The 19,044-nt window shown below is 31.1% G+C and overlaps 1 protein-coding gene and 1 long non-coding RNA gene across 2 annotated transcripts; one reads left to right on the top strand and one right to left on the bottom strand.

Moving 5' to 3' along the window:
• The first annotated feature begins 8,474 nt into the window (after positions 1–8,474).
• Positions 8,475–12,007, top strand: LOC132294777 (uncharacterized). Its single transcript, XR_009478210.1, has 3 exons — positions 8,475–8,580; positions 10,430–10,693; positions 11,702–12,007. It is a non-coding gene; the product is annotated as an uncharacterized LOC132294777 (long non-coding RNA).
• Positions 12,008–14,874: 2,867 nt separating this feature from the next.
• Positions 14,875–18,469, bottom strand: LOC132294776 (MDIS1-interacting receptor like kinase 2-like). The gene is made up of 2 exons (XM_059792758.1): positions 15,648–18,469; positions 14,875–15,557 (listed from the first exon to the last, which is right to left on the bottom strand). Exons 1-2 carry the CDS (start codon positions 18,463–18,465, stop codon positions 15,250–15,252), a joined length of 3,126 nt encoding a protein of 1,041 aa, XP_059648741.1. The 5' UTR covers positions 18,466–18,469; the 3' UTR covers positions 14,875–15,249.
• Between the last annotated feature and the right edge of the window lie 575 nt (positions 18,470–19,044).

Raw genomic sequence — 19,044 nt, 5'->3', positions numbered from 1 at the left:
AAATCAATTTTTTATCTCATCACTCTTATTACTTTCTCTATTCTCTTCACCACCGTTACTTCCTTCTAAAAAAATATTGTAAATAAATAAAAAAATAAGTGTAAAGACAACTTGGTCATTTTATAAATTTTTTTTTACAAGTTTTGATAGAGAAAGGGTTGTTGAGCATACATCCAAATTTTAAGGGAGGTCAAAGTAATAAATCTGAAACACTCAATTTATATGAGATTCATCCAAACTTCAGTAAAGATTAGTGTAATTTATCTAAAAAATAATTATCCAAAACCATATAACGTCATTGTGGCACTCATTTTTATACTTTTATTTATATTAGGAAAAGGTACGTGTGATGCACGTGATAAATGTTTTGTAACTTATATTATTATTTAGTAAATTATTTTATTAAATAATTATTTATTTTACCTATTTTTTAGTTGTTTTAATAATGATTTGAAACTCTTTTATTTCAATTCATTTTATTTTAATTCATTTTATATCAATTAATAAATTTTTTTTATATTAATAAATAAATACTAAAATACTAAAAGAAAATAAAATAGCTAATTTGTGGTAGAGTTTTATAGAGTATTTTTTATATTAATAATTCTTGTCTAATTATATTTCTTTTTATTAAAAAAGTCATAATTAAAGATAATTTGTGGTAGAGTTTTAGAAAAATTATTTAATTATTTATATCAATTAATAATTCTTATCTAATTAGATTTCCTTTAAAAAATTCATAATAATAAATAGATAAATAGGTTAATTTGAATTTCATTAGGTAGGCTTTAGAGTTTTATTGTGACGACCCAAGTTTTTCAACCCAGTGCGTTAGTGACCCAAAAGTTGACCTGGTAACGAGTCCAAAATGAGGAAGCAAAAGGTAAAACCAAAGTCTTTAGAGATATAGATGATCCCTAAGACACCAATGTGACCTTCCGTGAAGTCACGAGACTCAAGGAAATAACCGGAAGCGAAAGCTAGAATGAAAAAGGTCAAATGGTACTCTATGGTATCAATAACAACCAAGGAACAAGATCTAGTTCAAACTAGACCATGTGTGCAATTAAATGGCTTAAACAAGATCAACAAGGTTCTGTGGGAACAAACAAACGGAGTTAACCTGTCTAGCCAACAAACCAAACAAAACCCACAAGGCAGCATCATTTCGGTCGTTCGAAATAATGCTTCGATCAACCGAAGTGAGCTTAGAAAAAAAGGGAAATGAGCCTTTATTTCAGTCGACCGAAATAACAAACCGGTCTACCGGTTTGTGGCTCAGAATGGAAAATGGCTATGGAATTGTGATTTTACTGTGCAATTTAAATTGAACATGGAACCGGTTGGCCGAAACAAGCCACCAGTCGATCGAGACAAGTCAAAAATGTGAAAAATGAACCTACCAAGCACCAAAACTGAAAGAGCCCTTAAGTCTCATATGAATCCCCCATAGCATGATTAATCAAAATTATATGCTATTGTGGGATGATGTGAACATACACGCAAGTGTAATATGGCATTTTAAACATGCTACAATAACCGATGGCCTTATTATAATTCATTTACAAAATTTGACATGTCAAGCCTCCAAGTTAGAAAAATTACATTTCAATGGCAAAATTCAAACATGCTAACACTTGCATGTGAACAAGAATACATTTAAAGGAACATTAAATCTACAATTCACCTAAGGCAATTGCAAATCCCCAAATCTTGAATCATGTACCTGAAAAATAACCCTGATAACTTCGGGGTGAGTAACATAAAGCTACTCGTAGGAGATAAGCATGCAAAGACCTAACGTTTTACATTTACATGAAACAATTCGAAATGGATCATACCACCTAACGTCTATGTCAAGGGTGAGATCCAAGGAGCTTCCTAAGCTACCTTAATCATTTCTAGCATATATCACATCATTCATATAATTCAAATAACATAAAAATATGTTATAAAAGGCAACAAGATATAGATTCTCAAAGTTATTAACTTGAAATCTAATATGCGAAAACAACTAAAGTGGGTCATATCACCTAACATCTATGTTCCAAATGAATCAATAGGATCATTCCTAAGTTATATTTGAACAATATAGCATAAATGTATTTAACAACATCAATATTTGCAATGATTCAATAAAAATCACAATGTACAAATATACTTAATAACATCAAAACCTGCAATGATTCATTAAAAATCATAATACATAAATGTACTTAACAACATTAAATCGCCAATAACCAAAGCCACAAGTCACAATTAAACATTCGTTGTCAACTTAGAATTGAATGCGAAATCAAATAGTAGATGACTTAGACATCACGTCTCGGAATAAACCAAGATCAAAATGGTTATTTCGGGTATTAATCCGCTAAGAAGACCACCCTAATGTGCATTATCTTAAACGGGGAGAACTCATACATCCCGCACTAGAGCCAAACTGTAGCCATATCATAGTAACAATGTCCCAAGTGACTCCAAAATCAACAAATAAGTTCACAACTTTTATATATTTAAATAATACACGAAAACCACCTTCTATGCACAAGCAGGTTGAAGCCACATAATCCATGCCTTAGAGTTTCAATTCTAAAATGGCATATATAATATCAAATAATATATTCATTATTGGAAACATGTTCTCATGAATATAAATTTAACAACAATATTACTCAATGCTTAAAACATAATCAAGTGACTACATAACAAGTCCAAATCTATAATTTAAATATAGAAACAACTTTTACAACATAATTAAAATCCATGGAACAATGAGATATAATTTAATTAAATAAAAATAATTAAATTCTCTAGATTTCAAATCATTTCCAAATGACCTCAATTTAATGTATGTTAAAGAATATAGCATGGTTACCAACAATATCAAGTCAAAAATTCAATTAAGTGAATAAAACACTTAAAATAAAATTAATTAAACTAATTAATTAATTTCCTCTAGATTTTAAAATAACTTCAAATGTCCTCAAATTAACTTAAGTTAAAGAACATACTAAAGCCTCTTTTAATATCACAATACAAGTTAAATTTCATACCAGTTACAACCATGTGAGTTAAACTTTCATAAAAGAAAAGTATTAAATAAAAATTTCAATACTTATTCAAATATTCTCAATTTAATTTAGGTTAAAGAACATATCAAGGCCTATTTTAATATCACAATATAAGTTTATTTCATACTAGTTACAACCATGTGAATTAAACTTTCATAAAAGAAAAGTATTAAATAAAAGTTTCAATACTTATTCAAATGTTCTCAATTTAACTTAGGTTAAAGAACATACTAAGGCCTAATTTAATAGAATGCCACAATTTAATTCCCTCACCCATACAACCATGTGAATTAAATCTTACACAAAGAAAATGATTAAATTAAATTCTAAATTATGAACAAAAGCATGCATACGAAGCATCAATAGCATGCAAGGCAATAAAAATATGAAACTATAACATCCCCTACCTCCATTTGAGATGAAATCTCAAGTCCCCACCGAAAGAAAAGTGCTCCGAATTCGACGATACTTTTAGGTTATGTCGGGGACAACGAGGTGAACATTAAACACCAAGGAGGTACCATGAAAATCCAAACTTGGCTTCAAACCAGAACTCAAAAAATGGCCAAAAATGGATTCTAATAAGGGGTAAAGGACTACCTCGCCAAGGCAAACAATAAACACTAAGGCACTACAACTTTTTACTAAAGGGAAGTGGCCGAAAAAAGAAGAAGAAGGGTGGCAGACCCTTGGTTGTCATGGCTGCTTGCCAAGAGAGGGGAAAGAGATGAAAATATCTGACTTTTCATCTTAAGTCACCCTATTTATAGAAAAACCTTAAAAGTGCTCCGAATGGGTCCCGCTGGGTCCAGAAAAGAGGAATTTGAGCAGACACGCTCAAACGACAAAACTCTGTGAACGAAAAAAACATAAATGAGAAAAGATGAACAACGGAAGAAACGGCATCAAAAATCAAATCTCGAGCAGAAAGATATGTCCTAAACAATTTTGGCGACAACCAGGATTAGAAACCCTAAAACTGGGGTAAAAGACCAGAAGACAATTCTATGAGTACATGACTCAACGAAAAGTGAAAATGAATCCCGTACGAGGATCCAAGCTCAAAACGAGGTATCTTTGCAATAATTTTTATTAATTGCACAATGGTCACTACAAAAAGTGATAACTTCAAAACTGGTCCAGAATGAAAATATTTTCCAAAAGATATTTTCTTAAAAACCCCTGAAATAAATATCTTCAAAAGATATTTATGAAAAATACCCCAAGAAAGAAGAATGTTTCTGAAGAACTATGCATCCATGCCCCTATGGACTCCGGGACCAACCAGAGTGCCTTTCTATAAAAGTAAATATACGTATTTCGTGGAAACCACTTAGAATAAAGGTACATGAAGTTAAAAACCAACTCTGAACACAAAAAGTGAGGTTATGCCAACAAAGTGACAAATGAGGAAAAAAAACGAAAAGTGAATAGTATCCAAAAAGTGAAAATATGAAAATGACGTAGTCTTTTAAGGAAGTTGTCAATCTAAAAGAAAGAGTCTCGAAAACCATTCTTAAGCACTCAAAACAACAACAAGTGACGAGAAACCGAACTCAGAAAGGAAAAGATAACGGAAAAAAAAAAAAATATCCAAAAAAATCTAAGAGAAAGAAAAGGAAAGGAAATGACCGGGTATTTACATTTATAGAGGTTTTTTTATTTTATTTTTATTTTTTTATTTATATATATATATATATATATATATAACTCTTTTCATATCGATTAATAAATATTTTTTATATAAATAAAAAAATACTGAAACACTAAAATTCTTTGCACACATTTAATAATAGTATAGATAAAAACTATTTTTATATCAATTAATAAATATTTTTTTATATAAATAAAAAAATACTGAAAACTCATTGGCAGAAGTTCTTAGATTAATAGGATGATGACAAGTGTTATCTCCTGATAATGACATAATCATAACTAGGTCGGGTCGGTTATAATGTAATAATTATTCATAAAAAATAACTATTCTTTTTATATCAATTAATAAATATTTTTATTGTGATTGATTTTATATTATTGTCTAATTAGATTTTATTTTAATAAAAAACTCATAATAAATAAAATAAATGTGATATAGTTTTATAGAGAATAAAATAGCTAATTCGTGTTGAATTTATAGAAACTATTTTACGTTCTTTAAATATATTCTTGTCTAATTAGATTTCATTTTATTAAAAAAAATCTCATAATAAATAAATAAATAGGTCATACAGGTTAGAGTTTTATATAAACTCTTTTAAAAACACTTTTTAAATCAATTAATAAATATTTTTATATTAATAAATCTTGTCTAATAAGATTTTCTTTAAAAAAAACTCATAATAAAAGGTAATTTGTGTTTTAGAAAAATTATTGAATTTTTTATATCAATTAAGAAATATTTTTTATATTAATAATTCTTATCTAATTAGATTTTCTTTTATTAAAAACTCATAATAAATACATAAATAGGTAATTTGTGTTAGAGCTTTATAGAAACTCTTTTAAAAATTATTTTTATATCAATTAATAAATATTTTTTTATATTAATAATTCTTGTCTAATTACATTTTCTTCCTTAAAAAACTCATAATAAATAAATAAATAGGTAATTTGTGTTAGAGTTTTATAAAAACTCTTAAAATATATCCTTGTATAATGTGTTAGAGTTTTATTGAAAATAAAATAGGTAATTTGTGGTTGAGTTTTATATAAACTATTTTATTTTATTTAAATATATCTTTGTCTAATTAGATTTTCTTCTATTAAAAAACTCATAATAATTTGTAATTCGTGGTAGAGTTTTAGGGAAATTATTTTGGTTTTTATATCAAATAATATATATTTTTTATATTAATAATTCTTGTCGAATAATATTTTCTTTTATTAAAAAAACTCATAATAAATAGATAAATAGGTAATTTGTGTTAGAGTTTAATTGAAACTCTTTTAAAAATTCTTTTTATATCAGTTAATAAATAATTTTTTTTATTAATAATTCTTGTCTAATTACATATTTTTTAAATTTTTTTTATAATAAATAGATAAATAGGTAATTTGTGTTAGAATTTTATAGAAATTCTTTAAATATATCATTGTATAATGTGATAGAGTTTTATTGAAGATAAAATAGGTAATTTTTGGTGCAGTTTTAAAGAAATTATTTTCTTTATTTTTAAATATATCCTTGTCTAATTAGATTTTCTTTTATTAGAAAATTCATAATAAATGGTAATTTAAATATTTTTTTATAGGAATAATTTTTGTCTAATTATATTTTTTTCTTAAAAAACTCAAAATAAATAGATAAATAGGTAATTTATTTTAGAGTTTTATATAAACTCTTAAAATATATTTTTGTCTAATATGATATAGCTTTATTGAAAATAAAATAGGTAATTTGTGGTTGAGTTTTATATAAACTATTTTATTTTATTTATATATATCTTTGTCTAATTAGATTTTTTTCTATTATAAAATTCATAATAATTGGTAATTTGTGGTACAATTTTAGAGAAATTATTTTGTTTTTTATATGAAATATTAAATATGTTTTTATTAATAAATATTGTCTAATTAGATTTTTCTTTATTAAAAAACTCATAATAAATAGATAAATAGGTAATTTGTGTTAGAGTATGATTGAAACTCTTTTTATAACAATTAATAAAATTTTTTTATATTTGTAATTCCTGTTTAATTACATTTTTTTTTCTTAAAAAACTCATATTAAATAGATAAATAGGTAATTTGTCTTAGAGTTTTATAGAAATTCTTGAAATATATCATTGTATAGTGTGATAGAGTTTTATTAAAAATAAAATAGATAATTTGTGGTAGAGTTTTAAAGAAATTATTTTACTTTTTTTTTTTAAATATATCATTGTCTAATTTGATTTTTTTAATTAAAAAACTCATAATAAATGGTAATTTAAATATTTTTATATTAATAATTCTTGTCTAATTATAGTTAAATTATTTTATTTTTTATATCAATTAATTAATATTTTTTATATTAATAATTATTGCGTAATTAAATTTTCTTTATTAAAAAACTCATTATAAATAGATAAATAGGTAATTCAAAATCAATTTAAAATTAAGTCCAACCGAAATTCAATAAACATTGAAACCCTACTCAAAATAATATATTAAGAATGAACCAAAAATAAAAAATTGAAAAAATTGAAAAAAAAGTACATATAAAAAATTTTTAGCAACAAATTCAATTTAAAATCAAGTACAACCGAAAATCAAAAAGCATTAAACCCGACTCAAAATAATATATAAAGAATGAACCAAAAATAAAAAATAAAAAACTGGAGAAAAAATTTACAATTCAAAGTAAACCTACAAAGAGTAAAATAAAAATAAAAACTAAAGTAAAAAGAATAATGATACTTTTGAAAAATAAAAAAAGTATAAAAAAATAAATAACAATAATGACTCAAAATAATAATAAATTATGAATGAACCAAAAAAAAAAAAAAAAAAATTAAAAGAAAAAAAAATCACAATCCAAAGTAAACTTAGCAAATCAACTGCTTCTAAACATCAATTAGAAACAGAAAAATAAAAATAAAACAAGAGAAAAAAAAAATACTAATATTGCTTCTAAAAAAAAAAAAAATTAATAATCCAACCTTCTCAATACAACAAATTAAGAATAACAAATTTTGAACCATCCAAATTAAACTTACAAAAAGTAAAATAAAAATAAATGATATTTCTAAAAAAGAAAAAAAATAACAATAATGACTCAAAGTAATAATAAATTAAGAATGAACCAAAAATAATAAAATAAAAAAATGAAGAAAAAAAATCAACCACTTCTAAACATTTATTAGAAACATCAATTAGAAAGAAAAATAAAAATAAAACAAATCAACTACTTCTAAACATCGATTAGAAAGAAAAAAAAATAGTAAAACAAAAGTAAAATAACATAATAATAATGCTTATAAAAAGAAAAAGTAAAGAAAAAAACTTACAAGACCAATTATAAAGAGAAAAGAAAAAATATGCACACCATAAGTTTGATCTAATATATATATATATATATATATATATGTGATAGAGTTTTATAGAAAATAAAATAGGTAATTTGTAGTAGAGTTTTATCGAAAATAAAATGATTAATTTGTGATAGAGTTTCATAGAAATTATTTTATTTTCTTTAAATATATCTTTGTCTAATAGAAAATCTTTTTATCAATTAATAAATATTTTTTTATATTAATAAATAAATACTGTTATTTAATAAAAACTTTTTTTATTAATTAATTAATTAATATTTTTTTATATTAATAAATAAATATTAAAATAGTGAAACACTTTGTACGCTTAATAATAGTATACATATAAATTTTTACAATATTTTTTACCAGGTTAAAATACTCTGACATACCTCTCTTTGCCACGCGCAGGCTCGAACCAGCATTCCTGGGCTACAGTGTCACTCTCTCAATTGTTCTCGCTTTCCTCTCAATCAGATCCGATCTAAAGAACGGAGGTATTGAAACCCCAACCCTAAATAAAAAAATTCTTTATCTAATCACTCGCATCTCACCGATCAGTTGATTTTTCACTTTAATCATTCTTCGACCTGTTGCTGAATTCACACGTTTCAACACATTTTTCATTGTTTAAGGGAAAATTAGCCTTAAATTAAAAAATTGGCTAGCGTTAAGTTGATAATCCATTTCAGGGATCTATGTGTGTAGATGTACTTTACTTGACTCTTACTATTACTTTATTACTTAGATTTCTCTGATTTTGATGCAATCTAGATGTTCGTTGTACATAATTGAATTGTCTGTGCTGTATGATTCCAAATCCGGTAGCTCATCATCTGTTTTTTAATTTTTAATTTTTAAATTTTAGGTTGGTAAGTTACACATAGACCCACTTGTCTCACTCGGACTCAAACCCTCAATCTTCCAAGGAGAAGATACCATGCATTTAGACTAAGCTCATTGTCTATATATTGGTAATAATTTTATAGTGTTTTTCATCATAGCCGGTTAAATAAAGCGGGCAGGCTAACGATTATGGTTTTTATGCGTGTCACCACCCAAACTATAGCTGAATATAAAATACGAAAATATAAGAAACACATTCTTTCTGCAATCACATTTGGGTGATGAAAATAAGTTCTGTTATGTATGCGTATTACTGGAACCAATTATTGCCGCTGGGAATTGCTTCACTTCACTGTGATTTTGGGTGGCTACCGTGGCTTGTGTTAACAAAACAGTCTTAATGTGGATTAATGTTATTACGATTGAGCCTATGAAAGCTATTTTCTTATGCACTCCTGCTCCCTTCCCTCCAATAAAAGTAACATTTTTTTATTTTTATTTTTATTTTTAAAAATAGCTTATTTATGTTTGATAGACAATGATATGATATTGCTCTTCTTATAGCATTGCTTGCAATTTTTATTCAATATTTTGATTAATTTTGTTTTTGGTTGTTATTGTGTTAGTTGTAAGAACACTTATAGGCATGCATTTTACTGGTTCACCACTCACCATGGACAAGGCTCATCCAGGTGCTTGTCCGGGCAAAGTCATTTTGGTTATCCCAAGATTTTTTTTTTTCAGATCACGGGGGATAATTAGTTTTTATGTGATCGTGGGTAGTTCATGTAAGCTGTTTTTACACACCATGGTTAAGGAGGTCTGATATTAGATCTCTAAGATTATTATTATTATTATTATTATTATTATTTTTTATTTCTGATAGAATGCCACTACATGGGAGGTTGTTTATATGAGAGATAAGTCTATTTGTTGGAGGGGTATTCACTGTTGTTGAAATGTTGGAATTGGATTATATTCAATATTTGCAAACAGTACATTGTAGTCACCGCCCTCCAATAACTTTATCACCCTTTTAAGAAAACTTAAGTTTGGAACTGTCCCTAAAATGTTTTGAAATGGAAAAAAAAAGAAGTTGTTGCAAGAAGAAAAAAGTCAAAGTAATCAAAGAGTATCAAGTTATATATTTGCTAGAAGTCTAGGAGTCAAGGTGCCATCACAGAGCTGTATGACAGATATACCTTTGATTTTATATCTAATATTTTCCTACCAAGTTTTCAGAATGTCTTAACTTGTTCTAGCAAGGAAGGCGCTATGCTATTTTTATAATTTTGAAGTCTATCCAAGTGAAATCTGAAGGCATCTCTATGGACTTCTTTGTATTACAGATCATGCTTCTTCATGTTTATCTGGCACACAAACACCACATTTGATGGCATCTAGATGGACTTCTTCCAGCATAATAGCTCTCCCTAATTCATTTTTTCATGTCCTTTTGATGCTCACTTGGCTGCATATTTTTCTTTGAGTTGTGGGCAGTTTGGAGTTTGGACATAGGAGTTTGTTGTCTGCGAAGAAGTTGGAGATGGGTCGTGGAGTCTGCAGTGGTGGGGGACAGAGTTCGCTAGGTTACTTGTTGGGAGTGGAGAGGCTCCAAAACTGGCCCCAAGTAATACCCAAGCTGCTCCAAAGGAAGAGCAGCCTACTGCCATTTCTCAACCATTGACGCTAACAAGCAGATTCCTGCAGGCATAAATAATAACCCCAAAAACTACTACTACCGGGCAGATGGCCAGAACAATGGTAATTTCATCACGGTTTGTTCCAAATAGTGATTACTTATATATATATATATATATATATTTTTTTTTTTTTTTAACATAAAACAAAAGTTCCCATCTTTCTAATGCCAATCAAGTAAGGGTTTAGTCATTCCTGTGTATAGCGTTTCAATTTGGTTCCCTAATCCTTTTACAAGTCTAGTATGTGAATTAGAATATTTTGTCTTGCAACTTCAGATATGTGCTTATTTCTCTCGTAACTTTTATGTAATTTATTTGTCTTAATTCTTTTTCTTCTTGATTTGAAGTCATGAGTTCCATTTCTTTATTGGGAATAATTAGAAAATGTATGATTGGGTAACCAATATGAACCTAGCATTTCTTTCTGAACCATTATGCATGACGTCATTCCAGAGTGGTGAACTAATTTGAATACATTGGGAATGTTGAACGGCCAAAAAGGGGATTTTATTTGTTAAAAAGCTTCAAGGTCTGCTTAGCTTGAAATGTAATTTTCTGTAGAAGCCGGAATTGTTGTTTAGTATGTCTAGTTTATCAGAGGTAGATTATTCCTTGTTCACATTTGGTGGGAAAATAACCAAATATTTTAAACATTTTTCCCCACTCTTAGCCATGGTATATTTCTATGATTTAACTTGCCTTACAACCACACCTGAACATCGTAAGATCTCTCAATCATTTATAGTTGCCCCGTCTTCTTTATTATAACCTTTTCGCCATACCTTTTCTTTTATTAAGAATTGATTCCGTGAATAAATAACTTGTGTGACATGAAACGTATTATGAACAGGATATACCATATAGCTGATACTAGCATGACGGATAAGAAATTACCAACAGTAGAATTGATGCGAAGAATGTGTTTTGATGCAAGTTCAGAAATTATTCTTGTCTGGTGCATCTTATGATCAAAATCTGTGTCCGGTTTTTGCAAGTACTCCGAGTGTTGTTTTCACCAAAACCGAAGGAAAAATATTTAACCATGATTGATGTTTTTCTGTGGTTGCAGGATTGGCCCTCAACTAAGGTCCATGCTGTTCCTGGGGGTGGATCTTTTCTGGGCTACCTCTTGTGTGTTCTTGTTTGAAAGAGGTATGCTTTTATGAACAACAGTTGGAGTGGTTGTTGGTGGGGTTATTCTGCTGAATATTTAATGTTAGATGCATAAACATTAAATAGCTGCTACAAATCTCAGTGACATAAAAGCAGTAACAGCTAAAAAGAGTTACATTCCATGATGAATATTTTTTTCTCAATTGTTAATTTTTTGATCAGGAGATTGTTTCCTATTATTATCTTTCCATTTTTCCCTTTCTATTCCACGGGCATGGTTGTTGACTGTTAATGTTTTCAGTGTACTTTTTTGGCTTAAAGAGTGTGGTCAGCTTAAAAGATCAGTAAAGCACTGGATCAGTGTGATTGTTTGGGAATTGTGTTTGGCTGCGGATTATGTGATAGGTTGATGCTGAGGACAAAATATGTCTAAAGAGTGATAAAACAGGGTATTCTTATTTTGTGTTTAGTTTAAAAATGACCAAGGATAGAAAAAGAATGGAAGGGATTTGTTGATGCTTAAAATAGTAAACTTGAATAAAATTCCAAAATTGGGAGGATTTAGAAGGAAATGATTATCCATTTTTTCCTTATAGACAGGGTTAGGGTTTTGGTGAGCGAGAAGGGCACGACGGGTTGCTGATTTGGTGTGAGAAAAAAATGGAGAAGAGGTGCGATGGAATGTTTGACTTCAAAACTTGCAGCCAATTCAAACGAGTTTCTGAAATCCATACCTCCAAACTTCTTCCGTGGTTCCAATTCAAGGGCATTGTGAGTTAAAACTTCACATACTCGGTTTTTGGAATAGAGACATGGCATTTGTGCCTTGCTGTTATGAAGCTGGAAATGGAAGTTTCAACAGATTCCCTAGGAAGTTCACTCAGCATGGATAAATTGGCCATTGATAATTGTGGTTCTGACTGATAAAATTGAGAGTGAAACATTTGTTCCAACTACTGCCAAGATGCCAAGTAAATACATATCCAGGTAACGAATGTGGAAATAATCTCATTTTTAGCCATGGGTTGGCACTAGTCTCCCTGCATTGTACCATTAATGGCTGATATTTTGACCGTGGACCGATTTCTCCTCTAAATGTTGTAAACTCTGGGACTTTGTAAAAACCCTCAGATACTCAACTACATCAATATAATCAGGATTTGACTTCTTATACATAGGTTGGCCCACTCTCCTATTGGTTAGGCCACATTCTTGCTGGAAAAATTCTGCATTTTGGCCACGATCAAGAATAACTGGTTGGGTTGGTGGCCGAGGGTTGTTATCTAGCCAAACTTGGGGAAGATTGGCCATCCCTTGTCCCTCGAGCACCACATGGTGTTGGTTTGGGATAAATGAAGTATTTGGGTTCCTCCATCTTCCAAGGTTAGCCCCGAAATTAGGAGATTCTCCCGGGGGAAGAAACCGTGGAACCATAGGGCGTGGGTTTTTGGATAAAGTGTTTGGGTGCCTCCATCTTACATGGTTGCCCCCCGAAATCAGGATATACCATAGGGCGTGGGTTTTTGGATAAAGTGTTTGGGCTCCTCCATCTTACATGGTTGCCCCCGAAATCAGGATATTCTCTTGGAGGAAGAACTGTTGGGCCATTGGTGCTCTCAGCTGTGGGAGAGTTGGCTGAGACATTCTGTGGAATAGGTGGTGGAATAAATTAATTTTTAATTTTTTTTTTTTTTTTTTTTTAATAAACGAATAGGTGGTGGAATAAAAAGCTGATTTACTGGAGTCCTATTTGGAAATATATTAAGTTGAGGAAGATTATCATGCCAAATCTGGATTTGAGACGGTGGAATTACTGTGGGTGAAGTATTTTGTTACGTGTGGAAAAGTGGACCCACAAGAGTTTAATAATATCGCAGATGGTGGAGGACCATCTAATTAATTTTCAATTCATGTTCCACCTTTTTTAAAACACTTACTACTCATTCTTGACTTCTTCAAGGTTGTTGTTACGAGTATGTTGTCTATGAGAACTTCCTTCTAATAGGTGATGGGGCCAAAAATAATATAATATTAAAAAAGATGAAAAATGGATCAAAATTTTTTTTAATGAGTTAATCTGACCAAGATGTACAAGAGTAATAGCGTTTAATTGCTCCCTGGTGAGCAAGGAGTAATATACTGTACTCATGTTTAATTGTAGCCTTTAGATTTAATCTTATAACAATTAATTTATAAGTCTTTGTATTCAGTATTTTAAGAAACCTACTAATTCTTTTCATTACCATTAAATATTATTAAGATAAAATGACAAAACTAGACCCTTCGTTAAAGGAAACAAAAATGAAAAAATTTGACTACTCCTTTCCGTCTCTCCTACTGTGTATGTACATATGCATATATTATGATAAACTTCTTTTTTATTTTTTATTTATTTTTTAATAATCCTTACAAAATTTGCTCTTTGAATTTTTTTTAATTTTATGTATTTATTTTTTAAAAGGACTTTTATGGTGGAGTAATTAATTAAGAAGTTTTGTGGATCAATTTCAGTTTCTGAAAATTCAATGATCCTGATTCCTGCATCACCCTTCATAAATATTTAGTAAATCCCATAAATAAAGTAAGGGATGGGTTTTCATGGTAAAAACAACTTAAAAATTTATCTTTCTTTTTATCCTACAAATCGAATTAAATTGTCAGTTTTTCCATTCTCTTCCATCCAATTGAACAAAAAGAGGGAAACTTTTAATCTCTTCCCTAGGGATGTCTCAGTCATCCTTTATTCTCTCCATTTCGTTCAATTTTTTTCGTTTCTAACGAACGGATTATTAACTTTAAAAGGTGAGTAAGTACCACTAGACTACATTTTTTAGGGGTATTAATCTTGACTTTACTTCATGTCTTTTGGACTGTGGAAAGAAACTCACACATCCGCTATAGGGACTTGAGTCGTCAATAAGGTGAAAAAGTACCACTAGATTACAATTTTTGGTCCTTTTAGATTACTTTTCATGGCTTTGCTTTTTGAAAATTTCTACTTCTGGACTTACAGAAATAGCTAGGTTAGTCTAATCAATTGTTAAATTTACAATAGCTCTTTAGGGACAACCATTTGGCTTTTTTGTAATGATAAAATAGGATTTGAAATGTAAGATGCTTGTACCACTATTGTAACATTTAATCTTGGGTCAAAACAATAGTTAACCACTGAGTACCAATGTCCAAACTCTTATGTATGCACATTGAGGACAATGTTGAATAAACATGCTGACAATATATTGATACAAAGTGCATATGGATACTGAGTAGGAAAAAGAAAACACACTAAAAGGTACAAAAGAAACAAAATATGTTGAGCAAACATTTTATTTTATTTAGTAGTATATTGATAGTACTCTAACTAACTAGTCTACCTTTGTCCTAGTGGCTTTGGATCTTAACCCTAAGTCCTAGGACAAAGTTTCAAGATTGGTAGAGGAGAAGAAAGAAAATATACTACTAAGTAACTATCCTTCCACACCGTGTAACTGGGGCTGGATGATTCTAGGAAGCTGTTGTTAGGGTTGACAACAGCTGGGAGACATTGTGCATGGTCGGCCTAGATTGTGGATTGGCATTTAAACATGCAATGGCTAGCTTTATAATTGATATTAACACCTCTTCACCTTCGGTTGAGGGAGCTGAGAGGCGTTGGTCCAACACATCTTTCAGCATTATGTTCTGATCAATAGATGAAGACGATAGCGAGGTGATGAAATTTCCTGGATGCTTTCCTTTGATCACTTCAAGTGTCAATACCCCAAAGCTATACACATCGCACTTTTCAGTTACCTTCATTGTGAGAGCAAGCTCTGCAAAGAAAAAGTAAAATATGACCTTGTATAATTGACCTACATTACTATATATACCAAATTAGTTAGAACACACAAAGCTACATTTACCTGGTGCAACATATCCATAAGTGCCTGCAAGTGTGCTCCAATTTGAGGAGTCTAGCTTCAAAAGCTTAGCAGTGCCAAAATCTGAAACATGTGCCTCATACTCGATGTCCAACAAAATATTGTTGCTTGATAGGTCCCTATGAACAATTGGTGGTGAGCAATCATGGTGCATGTAAGACACAGCATGAGCCACCCCCTTAATGATATTCACCCTTTTGGGCCAATCCAATTTTTCAGCCTCTGCATCTCTATTCAATATTGAGGCCAAGCTACCCTTTTCAAAGTACTCATAAACCAAAAATGAGTGTTGAGCATGTGAACAGAAACCATAAAGCTTCACAATGTTCCTATGTCGTACTTCTGTTAATGCCCTCACCTCGTTCAAAAACCCTTTATGATCTGCTGTCTCAGATAATGGGTGAAGTTTCTTCACAGCCACTATATTGTCTGGTCGTAATTTTGCTTTGTAGACAGTTCCACATCCTCCCTTTCCAATGCAATACGAGGCATCAAAATCGTTGGTGGCTTTTAAGATTTCATCATACATTGCTCGACCATCAAAATTGGAAATTAAAAACAGATTGTTTTCATCCTGCAAGTCGCCTTGTTCGATTGGTGCTTTTCTTTTTCTTCTTTCAAACAGGATTAGGAGTCCAATGAATGCACTTAGAAGTATAAGTGCTCCCACAAAAGGTAATACAATTATAAGAACTCGAATGAATTTGTGGCTTTCCTTCACAATGTGTTGGCCATTTTTGCAAGGGTTCAATCCTGTAACATTGCCACACAAACCGTTGTTCCCTTGTAATGCCTCTATGGTAGCATTTCTAAAGGCATTGTTGCTGGGAATGGGACCTCGAAACCCATTGTAGGATATGTCAACATACATCAACCCATGCATTTCTTCAAAAGCCTCTGGCAGGAAACCAGAGAGGTTATTGTGGGAGAGATTTAGCACCTCCAAACTCCGCAAATTTTCAATTTGCGATGATATTTCTCCCATGAGCAAATTCTGACTCAAATCTAGTGTGGACAGATGAGCTAACTTATACATCTCAGGTGGAATTTTTTGGCTAAAACGGTTGTAGCTCAAGTTCAAGTAATGCAACTGCAAGCATTTTCCTAGACTTCCTGGTATTGACCCACTCAATCTATTTATGGACAGGTCAAGATACGACAGGTGAGCTAGTGATCCCAGTTCTCTAGGTATACCACCAGAAAGTTGATTATCTTTCAAATCAAGGATTATTAAATCCAACTTCCCTAGTTCATTTGGAATATCCCCAACTAATTGATTCGAAGAAAGATCAATTAGATGAAGTTGAGATAAATTTCCCAACTCTGGTGGTATTCGTCCAGTGATATTGTTCCTTGCCATCCTTAGGTAAGTTAATTGTGGGTACTGACCCCAACTAAAAGAGATTTCACCAAAAAAACTGTTGTTACTAAAATCTAGGAAATGAAGATTTGGATAGACACCAAAAACTTTTGACACATCTCCAGTGAGCTGATTTCCATCAAGGCGCATTCTGAATAAGCTGGAACAGTTTCTCAAGCTTTTGGGGATTGGACCGGTAAGCTGGTTATTGTTTACCGTGAAATTTTCCAGTTTTCTGCTTTGGCAAATATTTTCAGGCAAATAGCCAGAAAAGTGATTCTCATCCATTTCCAGTACGACCAACTTTTCTAGATTCCCAATTTCTTGTGGAATGGGACCGGAGAGTTGGTTGTCACGGAGGAACAAGAACTCCAAGTTGCTCAAATTTCCAAATGAAGCAGGAATTGAACCATTGAATCGATTCACACTCAGCTCTAGATCTTGGAGAGACTTTAACTTACCCAATTCTTTAGGAATGGGACCGGAGAGTTGATTTTCGAAGAGAAGCAGTTCAGTCAGGGAGCTTAAATCACCTAAGGATGGTGGGACTGAGCCGGAAAGATTGTTTCCGTAAAGGATCAGACTCTCAAGCGATTTCAGGTTTCCTATTTCTGGGGGAATGGGATGAGTGAGCTGATTTTCGAATAGGTACAACGAAGTTAGCTTATTCAAGTTCTCGAAAGTGGAAGGAATGGGACCTGTGAGAAGGTTGGTATCTATGTCAAGCTCGACTAGATTGAAGAGATTTCCCATTTCTGAAGGAATAGAACCAGAGAGTTTGTTTTCATAGAGATACAAATTAGCCAAGTTGCTCAAACTGCCCAAAGAAGTGGGAATGGGACCCTCAAGATTGTTTGTGTACAAAGCAAGCTCATAAAGGGACTTTAGATTGCCTATTTCTTTAGGAATTGAGCCATTTAACTGATTCTGGAACAGGTGGAGGACCTGAAGATTTGTCAGATTTCTGATTTGTGGTGGGATTATTCCGGAAAAATGATTGATGGCCAAATCAAAATAGACGAGTTTTGAGAGTTTACCAACTTGAGGTGGGATGGTACCAGAAAGAACATTCATGCTGAGATCAATATATGCAAGATGAGGGAGAGACGAAAATGGAAAATCATAGAGCGTACCTTCAACACTTGAATTTGTGAGGTTTAGTCTCCTGACACTTCCATGAATACTGCAAGAAACTCCAGACCAAGTGCATGGGATGACACTTGTTTTTGGATGGCTTGAAGAAACTGTGGCATTATAATTAGATGGAAAAATCCATGAATTTAGCACAGAATTGTTTTGGTGTTGTAAGCTGGCTTTCCATTTGAGGAGAGCTTTAGCTTCTTGAACAAAAGCAGAAGCTGAATTGGGTGAAGATAACAACATAACAAACATGACCAAGGAAACAAAAGAAAGGATCTTCTCTAATGTTGAAGACCCCATGGTTTATGTTGGATGTGTAGCAATGCTGGTTTAAAGCTCTTATTTATATACGTTTCATTCTACAGGTCCCATATTATGTTGGCTATATTTACTACAATACCATTAAAATGTATTAAAATGTTAATGGTCTTTTTTTCTTCCTTCTTGCCTTACAATTAATCTAATTAAAGCCACAGCATTGGGCTTTGATTTGATGCTATATGATGAAACTAACTTTACAAAAGCAGCATTGTTTTCTTCAGAGTAAAATTAGGGTTTTGCTGAAGGCAATTAGAAAGTTGTGTGAACTTGGGTCTCCGGTCTAAAACACAATGGCGTGTAGATAGGGGCATTGAACTTGGTCAGTCTTGATGATGCTATGAACCCCACCATATTCCACCATATAACAAGTTTTAATGCCATAACCCACTAAATTTATTCAACTTGCATTGTTTTTTTTTGGTCTTAAAGCAAGAAGGAAGAGACGAAGACCACTTACTCTAAAAGGGACGAAGACCAAGTCCTGGGCATCTCTAGACTCGTTTTTCACTCCCGAATTATAATGGACCACCAAGTTGACTTCAAGTCAATGTTAGGTAT

The sequence above is a fragment of the Cornus florida genome, unplaced genomic scaffold (genome assembly GCF_030987335.1).
Source record: "Cornus florida cultivar Cherokee Brave unplaced genomic scaffold, ASM3098733v1 CherokeeBrave_3.0.0_Hap2_Chr02, whole genome shotgun sequence".
NCBI lineage: Eukaryota > Viridiplantae > Streptophyta > Magnoliopsida > Cornales > Cornaceae > Cornus > Cornus florida.
Note: the sequence above shows the minus strand (reverse complement) of the source record. Positions and strands in the feature narration are given on the sequence as shown.

What these genes read in the sequence shown, in the direction of transcription:
- LOC132294776 (XM_059792758.1), bottom strand. Translation starts at nt 18,465, where the DNA reads ATGGGGTCTTCAACATTAGAGAAGATCCTTTCTTTTGTTTCCTTGGTC. An exon ending in TTATGGATATGTTGCACCAG is followed by an intron (nt 15,558 to 15,647) that starts GTAAATGTAGCT and finishes TTTTCTTTGCAG; the next exon opens with AGCTTGCTCTCACAATGAAG.